The sequence below is a fragment of the Aedes aegypti genome, chromosome 1 (assembly GCF_002204515.2).
Source record: "Aedes aegypti strain LVP_AGWG chromosome 1, AaegL5.0 Primary Assembly, whole genome shotgun sequence".
NCBI lineage: Eukaryota > Metazoa > Arthropoda > Insecta > Diptera > Culicidae > Aedes > Aedes aegypti.
This window is the reverse complement of record NC_035107.1, coordinates 255,624,959-255,637,140: the sequence shown is the minus strand read 5'-3', so window position 1 is coordinate 255,637,140 and position 12,182 is coordinate 255,624,959. Positions and strand designations below refer to the sequence as shown.

Sequence of the window (12,182 nt, the reverse complement as noted above, 5' to 3'; positions counted from 1 at the left end):
AATATTAGAGATAGTGACAGACGTGAAGAGCTAAACCATAGACAAACAGACGTAACAGTTAGAACAAACAAAGTTAACACCATCATCATCATCTGGTGAGCATGTTCCACGAAATACTATTTTGTACAAAACAGACATGCAGATGGCGATCACAAAGAAAAATGACGCAGGCGCCTCTGGGTGTGAGGTTTGATACAAAGCGAGTTTGGAATGATCGTTACATGAGTGGTCGATGAAAATTTTCTCAGTTTTACGTCTGTTTGCCTGAGGCTAAACCTAGTAGAGTGATCCAACTTACCTCCGAAGGCGACAATCCTTAGGCTTAGTTCTTCCATTCGGAACGGATGACGCTTTCGAGCTTTCTAGTAGGTGGTTTTGGTGTGTTCGGCTGGGATGACTGTTGAGGGGATGTCCTGATGGTGTAGTTGTGGCTGTTGGTGGTTGTGATGGTGTTCTAGGTGGCGATGGAAGTGAAAATGGTGACTCCAACCGGGTGTCGGTGACTCCTATCTGGCCGTCGAAGCCGGCGATGCCATGACGATGTCCCGTCTACAGAACGCCGGCCGACTGGGTTCGACATATCCGTACACGGTGATTGGTGGGGTGTTGCGGAAAATTTGGTGTTGGGTTTGGTTAGCAATACGATGTGGTTTCGGAATGGGACGTTTCGTGAAATTGGTGTGTGTGTTTGTGACAAAAGTACAGAGCAGAAGGAAAGAAGAAGAAAGAGAAAAGGAAATCAGACAAACGGTACGTGATAGTAGCACGGATATTTAACACTGACTAGATTTTTTTGCAGACTAATTTTATAAAACTTTTTTTTTTAACAACTAACTACGGAAGTGCGTTTTCGGAAATGTTTTTGTATGATTTTGCCCATAACCGCACATTAGCAACATTTATCAACATTAGGCAATGAAATAAACACCAAGTCATTGCGTTTGATTTTGGATAACAACTTTGTATTTTTTCGAATTTTCTAGAACAAATTTGTAAATTTGATTATGGCGGTCGAATGCACCCATGGCTTGGTAGCTCTCTGTGATATTAACTCCAAATAGGATAAATGCAAATGTTACTGTTATGCAGTTATGGACTGTATTATGGTGCGATAAAACGAGATTGTTTATTTGAACCTTTTTTTTATTAGCAAGATTTCTTAAACAATTACACTAATGCTCTAAGGGCAAATTTCTTCACTTCTGCTTAAGCCGTAAACCACTTTTACCCATATGCTTAAACCAGGTTTAGGGCCTAAGCGGTGGTGAAGAAACCGCTTATAACAGTGATAGAAGCTGTGAGAGTGATGCTAGTAAAAAATATGCTTTTCTTTATAATAACTCTAATGAGAGATTGAATACAAAAACAAGCTTTCGACAAAAGAGAAATATTTTTAAATTTTTTTCTGTCAAACCTCCATGAGTTGATGTTTTATTACTCGATATAGGCTCATGGAAGTATACTAAAACCAACAATAAATATGGTTAGACCTAAGCCTTTATTTACGTTATTGGTCAGAGGCACGTGAATGTAATCATAATGTGAATGGAGTTTTTGTTACGTAGATGAAATCATGGCCCTTGAAATTCAGTTTGTGTGAAATTTCGTGAATTAATAAACTACAAAGAAGACGTGTTTGACGAAACTTATATAAACTGTGTGAGCTATATGCTAATTTGCCTTGGTGTTTTAGGTCAGCCAAGCATAATTAACGATCTCTCGAAATTTTATGAACAACATTTATACCCATATAGACTCATGAAAATATATTGCGTCAAGTTTCGAAGTCTTTTGATATTACGTGAGCATGCATTGCAGCCGAGTGGTTAGAGTCCTCCATGAAATCTGAATACCAATACTCCAAGGGTTTCGTGATTTCAAGAAAACATACTTTAGATAATCAAGGAGGATATATCCATCTCAAAGATGTTCTCTTGGCTTAGCGCAAGCTTCAATGTACCAAGTATACACAATCTTCTTTGCTTAAACAGTCCATTTACGTAAGATTGAAGTGGAAATTACGTAGATAAAATACAATTTACGAAATAGATGTTCCTTGACTCAACATATTCATGAGTCTATGGTCCCTTTTTATCGACTCATGTAGGTTTGACTGGAGCAATTATTGGTTAGGAGAAAGAACGACAGGACAAATCATTTTGACAATTTATTTTTTTATATCTTTATCAACGATATTTTTAGTCCTTGGCTAGTTCATCTCGGGATCAACGGCTTCACTTTCCTTCCAAAGAAAGTTGTCACTATAACTTTTACGTCATAAGCAGAGCTGTAGCGTGGTCTTACGGCGCCTTGGCGAACCTCCATTCGAAAGCCCCCTATTTGAAGCTCAACTGTTTTTGAACGTTTAACAAGTTTACTCTTAACGTTTCAAAAATACATCAAAAATAAGTCAGTTTGAAAGTCAATGGAGACTTCATGATATCACTAATAATTAGAACATATTGTTAGACAATTGCTAGACTTTTCAAGAAGGCATACAATAAGTTTCAATCGAACAATTTTGTTCTAAAAGTTCTGAGATTTGGCTTCGATACTGCGTCACCTTGAATAAAGTGCTTTTAAAATTAGTGTTTATATGACCAGAGATGAACTCGCAGAAACTAATGTATATGCTAACTAAAACCTTCGTTTAACTCTCAGTGTATTCTTCTTCTTGGCTTTACGTCCTTACTGGAACCAAGATTGCTTATCAGCTTATAATCATCCGTGCGTAAACTGATTCACAAATCATTGCTACGAAGAACTGTTTTAGTAAAAAAATCATGAATTTTAAGGTGAAACAGTTTGGAATCTATTTCTAAGATTGCACTAAAACTTCAAAGGCACAAATCTCGTGAAGAAAGCATCCAACAACAGTGCACTTCTTATTTTGACATTGTGCACTATCAGAAAGCATAAAATAAGAAGATCAGAAACGTTTGCCAACTATTTCTCTTGTTTGGTGTCTTTGAAAACGTGAGTAGGGGCGCAAGTCGGCCATTGTGGAGACCATCTTTGAATTCACCTTAATTTATTGGTCTGAAAATTTCCCTCAAGAATTTCCAATAAACAAATTATGTTGCATGTTTTGCGATGCTACTAAATTATATTGTTAGATTCGATTCAGAAATTGTTCAACTTTTCATATTTATGTCTACAATTTTTTTATCTCCGAACTGTGAGTTGAAAGGTGCGCTTACTAAATAATCGGAAATTTAGTCGAGTGCGTCACGCACTTTGGCGCCGCCTGAAGGCTTGCGTCTTTGTCGGGTGATAACCTGGCCAACCGCACACTGCGGCTACTGAATAAGTGACTATATTGGGAATGGGATTTGATCCCAGGTCCTCGGCGAGAGAGGCGTGTGTTCTAACCACTACACCAGGCCCTTCCCCAGTTGAGAAAACCTTCAATTGACGTATTCAGATATCAAAAACGAACTTCCGTTATTTTATCTGACAGTAAATAAGCCTGATCAAGCTGAACAATTTCCAACTAATTATACATTGTTCCGTGAGTCTAAATAGCGGATTTAAACCTTAGGAAGTTTATTCAAAATCTTGCATAATGTAGGACGTTGAAGTATCAACCACACAGAGGCGTCGCCTGGCCTAATTATCAACCTGTTGCAATGGACCAATGCAAAAGTTCACTAATTTGACGTTTGAGCGGTGCCGAATTCATTAGTTGCTATGGTCACGTAAATAACACGGCACCGCTCAAACGTCAGATAATGAACTCGTGCATTGGTCCATTATAATTTAGTGTAATTTTATTTTTGCAATTTTTCATCCTAATAAGCTGTTTTCCGCCAATCTGTCATGAAACGGCCTACTTTCCTGCCCTGACATATACAGTGCGGTAATAGTCATTACGCAACTAAAATCGGTTGCGAAATGAACATAACGCAACGCCTTTTCATAACGCAACTGTTTTGAGTTGCGGAATTAATCATTCAGATTTTTTTTTCAGAAATCGCTTAATAATTATGAATGAATTCCAATTTGATTTTTGATACCGTCAAGTGGTCTTCTATCAAATTGCGAAAAATGTTGTACATAACTCGTTGCAGAACTCGATTTTCACAGCACTCGTCGTAATTATGCATTTACAACTCGTGCTGTGAAAATCATCAATCTGCAACTTTTTACGTACACTACTATTTTGCCGTTATAAGGTATACCTGGGGTACAAACCATTTTTTGAGTTAATAAAAATCTGTATCCAGTGGTTACTAACCTTCGTTTCCAAATAAGATTTTCTTGTAGTCTTTCAGTTGATTCAAAACATTGAAGATTTTAAATGCTAAATGGGTTTCTTAGTTTGATTTTTGATATAACCAACACTCTTTTGGTTTTAACAACTAGTCATTATTACAAATCTGGAGAACCGAACACCAGTTTGAGCTGAAAACTTAATCGATTGGCCACCACCAGCTAGTGACCAATCGCCCAAGTAACACCGAAAACATAAATCCAAATTTAAAAATACACAGTTTGTCCTACAATGATTGCTAGAAAGTTTTTGAAACATATCATGTCTCACGTAAGTCGCTATTTTGTTTTGTTAAACCTTTCAATATTGAACATGAATGGAGATGTTCTACTAAGGCATATAATTTGTTTTGCAATACAAATCTACCATTTTGCTGAAAATGTTCTTATTATGTTTACTATGTTTCAACCATATTATGTTTTATATTTGTCTTCTTATGTTTATTAAAACATGTGTTTGGTTATATGTCTTATTTCGGTTGGTTTAGACATGTATGACAAATAAACAGTCTCAATATGTCATATTCATGTTACATACGTCATAATATATACTCTTTTCAAACATGTTCTGAATAAACAAATTATGTTTATTTTCAGTCAAATATAAGTTTTTCTAGTTGTCTATAAAACAAATGCAACAAAAGTGACATTTAATTCTTTTGATAGCATGGATGATACACTGCCAGCTATGAAATTCGCCATATGGTGTCCACTGAATACTTTTAAGCAAATGTTTTGAGTAAATTATTATTTTTAAGGTATGCTCTAAAGGCCGATTTATCAATTTATATGAATGATTAGAGTGTGGTGGTTATTTGCCACTGTTTAGTACGAAAAAGGTTCAATGGAATTACCTAACTCGATTACAGTTGTGTTCATGCAGAGCTTACGTGTTTTTATCAAGTGATTTATCAAACTCATATCACACTGTAAATTTATGATCACACTAGTTGTCCCTGAAAACATTTCACTGCCTTGAATGAAACAATGGCAAATGATTGGCAATAACATTTTTGTCTTTTCCCAAAACACTCGTCATGCAGTGTGTCTTAGGGGACCATCTTTAATTTTAATTTAATTTTGAATATTTACCATAACGATGAGATTTTTGTTCTGAAGCTTTGAAAAAAGTAATAATAGTTCAGTAAAAGTTCAGTATAGTATTAGAAAACAAAATAATGAACTAATTTGCAAAATGTGATGATTCCTTTTTGGAAATATTTACTAGGCTTGATGTCGAAAAGTGTATATTGAACGATTTATAAGGGCGAATTGATTATTTCGAAGTAAAAGTGCATATTTCACCATAATTTTTGATTCGCATATTAATTTAGTGTTAAATAACAGTTATGCAATCAAAAATGAAGGCTTGTCAATGTTTGCACTTTTACATTTTTCATTGTCGACCAATCCAATGCATTTCCACTACCAAATGTTCTCAGTATTTTGTTGCGTTAATGGTTTGTTGGACAAAATATTATACATAATTATGTATACCTAAACTCATATGATACATAATTTTGACAACAAAAATATGTTGCACAAGCTCCACCTTCTGCGCTTTTCCAGTCATATATAAGTATGAATTCCAGTTTTTTCGCTATGAAACAGAACATTCTCATTAGTCATATTGAAGTCATTGTGATTTATATGAGACATGTTGTGTTACTTGGGCGATTAAGTTTTCAGCTTAATCGTATGTCTGGTTCTCCATATTTGTGCTCATGAAAATTTGAGGTTTGGCTTCGATTCATCTTCACCTTAAAACACATCACAAGTGTGAAGGTGCTGACGATGACGGGACGGAGGGCGCGACCGCTCTTCAGTTAATTTTCTGGTAGTCATCTGATTGACCATCGCAAGTACCACCGCACTAATGCTGTATGTTAAAAGCGAGGTTTTTAATCAGTAGTGTACAAAAAACAACAGCGCGAGTACTGAGTGCCAACTTAAAAAAAAACTTCCTATAGTCAGCTGCCTGAAAAATCACACTTGCGCTTCACACAATGAGCGTGATGATGCTCAAGGCGCGAAGGCCAAAAAAAGAGCAAGCAAAATGCATCTCTCTCGTAGATTGATTTCTCTCTTGTCCCACCAATCCACTCGCTCGCACTGATCGAACTGGGTGATGTAGCAAAACTGTGCAAAGTTGACGCTTTGGCTACTTACACCACATATACAGAATTGTGTGTACGATACACAGCTGCGCGTTTCCCGATGAGAATGCACGCGTTGGTTTTCATCGTCACGGCAAAGCAGCAACGTGTAGCGTGGAACAAAATGTTGTGCAGCATGCATCGTAGAGAACATTAGTTCTCAGATAGCGCGTTGCATGAAACAGCTTTTGCACTTAATTTGCATAGCAACAATTTAATAACAAATATTTTGATAGGTGAAAATTGTTTTGCAGGCTATCAAAAATAGAGACATTTAAAATGGGCTTACTTTTCGAAGTAAACTATTTGTTTAGTTGAATGCGGGAACTTATTCCGGAAGAATTTGAAGATTTCATTAAAGATTTTTATTCAAAAGTTTTGATACCGATCCGTTGGACATTAATAAAATTTTGTATTAAGATTTCTTAAGAATTTAAAACATAATGAGTTTTCTTGGAAAAACAAATAAGGAGTTTAAGGAATAAGTTTATTCGTGCGGAAATGCTTAAAAGTTGAAGCAAAATCAAAACAAGATTTTATTACTGGAATAAAAACTATGGTCCATTTTGTTAGACTTTTTGAACCAGGTTTAATTTGTGACATCCATCTGAAAAAAACTTAGCCTGGTTGAAATTCTTTTAAAAGAACTGTTAAGAATCAAGCCTTATTATTCGATAAAAAATTCTATTAGCTATTGTGTTAGAAATTCTTCTATTAATTTTGCTTATCTTTTCAATAAATTTTGTCGGACATTTTACGAGTTGCAATCATACATTAACTAGTGAATTCTAACAAGGTAAATCATCATCACCAGACACCTCGAGCAGGACTTCTTTTAAAAAACATGGGAAATCATAATGCAATGAATATATGAATTAGTGGGATTCGTGGCCGAGCGGTTAGTGTCGTCAGGCAGTGAGCGCATCGTGTCATGGGGGTGTGGGTTCGATTCCCGCTTCAGCCATTGAAACATTTCGTCAGAGATGTTTCGCGGCTGTGCCACTGGAGCATGCTTGTCCGTTGTCTAATGTTAAGTATGCAGCTAAATGGCTGAAGACAGTATCCGTGTCTTTTTAAAATGCTGCTCAACGCTAGAATATTTATAACAGCATTGTTTACATTCATCAGAAAATACGAATTTTAGGAATCAGTTTTCCAAGATATTGACGGTTTTTTGTACCACGATATTTTTGCAACAGTGATGTCTGAATATTGCGCTTATCGCACAAAACAACAAGCTGGTTCTAGTGATAACCAATCGAGTGACAGCCGGAGGTTCAATCTTTCACCTCATGGTTCACCGAAGTCAGAGCAACCACGCTGATGCTGTGTACGAAATTTGGTGTGTAGGCTGAGCGAATTCGATTTTAAAACAACACGGAAAGATTGGAAAACTATTGTCCCTCACGGATGATTGGAAATAGTGTTGACCGAAAGTACACTACAGCAGTTCAGAACATCAAACTAATTTAAAAATCAAACGGAATAACTGGAAGACGTCATATCTATTGTATTAGATCCGAGCCAGGCGATGAGTAGAAAACGGTACAACCGATTTTTACAGTAGGGCCATTAATGAGGATTGCCTGATGGTCTGATTTGGAATATGGTCCGATTTGGATCAGGTTCCCCTAAGTTTAAGACTGGTATTAGGAATGTCATAAAAGTATTGATATTTTATGTATCAGTCATCGAACTTTTGTCCCACACTGGTTTCGAACTATTGATCCACCGTGGCGGGGCAAAAATTCATTTAAGATTATCAACGTTAAGACTGTTGTAATTAAAAATGGGTAAATCTCTAGGAATAAGTTTTTTTTTGCAAAATTGTAGCCAATTTGTTGAAGGTGTTTTGTGTGGTATTTATTTCTGTTGAATAGTTATAGTTTTTTTTTTTTTGGAAATAGCGATTATTTCCCTAAGGTCGAACAGTTGCCCCACCTTACTCTACAGATAGATCAGGCACCCAAAGCAGGACTGAGAGTTTTCTAAATAGAGTGCAAAGTTGGTGACATAATTTAAAATGCTGTATACATATTTTCGAGAGCAAAGTGAGATCAGGTGAGGTTATTATTAAATTCTAGGAGCAGAGGTGGTGTGTCGAACTAGCGAATGAAAATAAGAAAATTTAAAGCATAGCGCAGAGTGAACTCATCAAAGCTGGTCAGAAGCAGCCCTTATTACCGGTTTGGATTCCAGTTGATCCCGTACCGTGGTTGTTGAGTGGCTTTTGTTGAATGTCATTTGCATAGTTAAAATTTTAATGGGGCCCTTCGGTGGGAGAAGGATCCGAGAGCGAGACGAATTGGAGGGCTGTAAAAGCCGTAAAGCTCGTACAGCCAAGCGCTGGCTACGGAAGCTTGAAGCGTGACCGCAATTTCGACGGTGTGATGAGATTAGCGTTCAAATTTGCAAATTTGTGACATTCCCTTTGGGTGTAAAAGATACAAAATTACTTGCTGTTGGTTTGTCACTACATTTCAGAGGGGCGAAGTGGAAGGTGTATGGGGTGGAAAGTGCAGCACCTAGAACGTTCTATTCGCTAAATAGCAGGTACTACGCAGTAACTAGCTGACGACGATGGACGACGACGGAATTTTTGAACTGGATCCGGATACAACAGTAACTCATCATCATCCAGTACACGGTCGCCATGTCAGAACCGTGACTACACGGAGGTGTTTCGGTTACGGTAGCAATTACCAACAACAGGGACAGAGGTAGGAAGTGCCGAAAATTGCGGTGGGAAAACGTGAAAGAAAATGCATAATTAGAACTTCTCACCTGATCGGGACGTTTTGGGTTGCGAATATATTGTGGTTGGTAATTATTGGTGGGTTTTAGGTTAAAACTGGGTTGTTTAAAATTTGGTACATTTTGGCTCTCAACAGTTCAAAGACTCAGTTAAACGTTTACCTCTTTTGCGGTATATCTGGAAAGAGTATACAACAGATTACAATTTTGTGGAGCAATAGACTGTTTATTTTAATTGTGGAATTTACGGCTAAGCAGTCTTGGAATGATTAAAACGAGTTTTGTTTCAACCCAACGTTTCGACACGGGGATTGTGTCTTCACACAATCCCCGTGTCGAAACGTTGGGTTGAAACAAAACTCGTTTTAATCATTCCAAGACTGCTTAGCCGTAAATTCCACAACAGATTACAATATAAATTCAGCGGTTTTGGTTGAAAATTTGAGATATATCTTCAAATATTTTTTGGTGCAAAATAAGCATTTAGATTGTATTGAACCATTTTGCATCATTCAATAAACCATAGGGATTGGTGCGTGAGATAAGCTTTCCAAAGCAAATTTCGGTTCCTTGGCTTGTTTGTTCGCAAGGCCCCCTTTTTTGAGGCGTGTATTGTCTACTTAGATACAGCAGTGTGTCATAAAGAGATTCGAAAGGATGCGCGTGCGATACGGCGTGAATTTAATTAAATTCCATAATTTATGTGCATATTGATTGAATCTCTGAGTCTACAGATAGGCTGTGTTTTTCCTATAGTCGCGTGTATATCCCATATTGATAAGAAATTTATCTTAAATGTGAATCATATACGATTATGAGGTGTTTAGAAGCAGTTTACTGTTTTTGTTTTGTTTCAATCAATAATTACAAATGCAGAGAGGGTTGGTCACCTTTGAGCTACATCCTATTTTATTTTAGTTTATTTATTAATGTTTGTCCTATTTTGTTTTAGTTTATTTATTTATGTTTGTAGACCGTTACAGAGAGTTTCTTATGCGCTAGTTTCAGTAGCTAGCTACTAATGTCATACTACTTGTCAATGAATTTGATTTTTTTTTTCTTAAACGAATGTTGTGTTTCATTTCCTCTTCGCGGAGATTGCGTGAGGCAATCCAGATTTGGAAGTTTTTCTGCATTAATAGGAATTTAAATTTCAGTCAACCAATTAAGTGAAAAAACAGTTAACAAAACACCATGGATCTATGTGTGTCTATGAAACATGTTTCTCTTAAAACTCAAAATTGATTATTTTCTCTCAAAAAATTGTTTGCCAGTAATTTTTTGGCTAGGAAATATTTGATGTTTAGGGTTTGTTCACAAATTTCATAACGCGAAAAATGGAAATTTTCAACACCCACTCACCCCCTCGTAACGCATTTTGTATAATATTTTTGAAATTTTATATGAGCTGTAACATTTTCAGGACCCTCACCCACCCCCATCAATGTTATGAAATTTGCGAATGGGCCCTTATCAAATTATTTACACACTGTTCCAATCGGAGTGACTAGCCTAGTTCGCCTTTTTGATGTTAAAGGACTAATATTCGGCTAATATAAGGCAATTCAGCTTTATAATAGCATTATATTAGCACGCAGGGTGAATTGAAGTGTTATTTCATTACTTGGGATATTATAGCCAAATATGAGATCAGTAGCTTCTAAAAAAACCCTACTGAAGTGAATCAAAAGTGCCAAGAATAGGATCCGTCTCTTTTTGTTAGAAAACTGGTGCCGTGTATCCAAGTGCCCAAGAAACCATAAACACTAATAATAAGCCCTTAATCAGCATCATAGATACATACAGGCATTATAATCACCCAACAAATGCTTACACGCCTTCCACCTCATAGCAAATCTATTACTGCATCACTTAATCTTCTAAGCCTGATGCATACAGGAGTTAAATTAGCACTATATAGGCTCTATAATCGCATATAGGGTATGTTTCAATGCTATTCAGTGTTTTGACAGATAAACCACGTGCTTTCTGTTTGCATGTAGTTGTAGGAGGGAACAGAGCATAAATCTTCACATTACAATAATTGATAAACGGGATTTCAACCAGGAATTTCTTCTTGGATTTCCTCAAGGAATTCCTCCAGGGATTTTATTATGAAGTTCCTTCAGGCGTTTTCTCAAGAAATTACTACGAGAGAATTTAGAGAATTTATCAGGGGATTTCATCCAGGAATTACTCTGGAGATTTGCACCAGAAATTTCTCTGAGGATTTTTTTCAGGCATTCCTCTGGGGATTTCCTACAAGGTTATTTCCCAAGAAATCCTCCGGGGATTTTCTCCAGGAATCTCTCAGGGAATTTTCAGAAGCATTTCCTCCGAGGATTCCGTCCAGCAAATCTTCCGAGGATTTCTTCCAGGAATTGTTCAGAGGATTTCCTCCAGAAGCACCACCAGGAACGTTCTCCATAGATGGCTTCGGAGATTTCCTCCATCAATTCTTCCGGGGATTAGTTCTAGGAGTTTCTCCGGAGATTTTCTCTATCAATTCTTCCGGGGATTAGCTCTAGGAGTTTCTCTTTACCAATAATTCTTTCAGGGATTTTCTCCAGGAATTTCTAAGGGAATTTCCAATTGAAATTTCTCCGGGGATTTCGTCGAGATTTTTTTAAGGGGATTTCTTCAAAGAATTTTTTTTCGGGAATTTTCTCCTAAAATTCCATCGAGGATTTCATTAAGAACTTTCTGCGGGAATTTTTCTGCAGAAATTCCTTCGGGGATTTTTTACAGAATTTATCCAGAGTTTTCATCCAGGATATTTTCTGGGAATTTGCACATAGAATTTCTACGGACATTTCGTGCGAGGATTTCCTCCAGCCATTCCTCCAGAGATTTCAAGGATTCCTTCGGGGATATCCCCAAGACTTTCTCCAGGAATTCCTCAGGGGCTTTCCGATAGCGATTCCTCCGGGTATTTCATTAAGAAAGTTCCCAGGGGATTTTCTCGAGAAATTCCTTCGAGAATTTTTTAGAGAATTTCTC

The 12,182-nt window shown here is 36.9% G+C and overlaps 2 protein-coding genes across 3 annotated transcripts in view; both read right to left on the bottom strand.

The window, feature by feature from the left end:
• The window catches only part of LOC110674087, a 28,554-nt gene extending 19,246 nt beyond the window's left edge, over nt 1-9,308 (bottom strand). Inside the window, exon 1 of the mRNA XM_021837609.1 lies at nt 9,213-9,308. The gene's annotated coding sequence lies outside the window, so the exon portion shown is untranslated. The remainder of the gene's footprint in view (nt 1-9,212) is intronic.
• Nucleotides 8,902-12,182, bottom strand: part of LOC5576358 (putative thiamine transporter SLC35F3) — a 224,260-nt gene continuing 220,979 nt past the window's right edge. For both annotated transcript variants that reach the window (XM_021837605.1, XM_021837606.1), the window contains 2 exons: nt 9,345-9,360; nt 8,902-9,096 (listed from right to left, as the gene is read on the bottom strand). In XM_021837605.1, the coding sequence (XP_021693297.1) occupies nt 9,062-9,096; nt 9,345-9,360 (51 nt within the window). In that variant the 3' untranslated portion in view covers nt 8,902-9,061. The remainder of the gene's footprint in view (nt 9,097-9,344; nt 9,361-12,182) is intronic.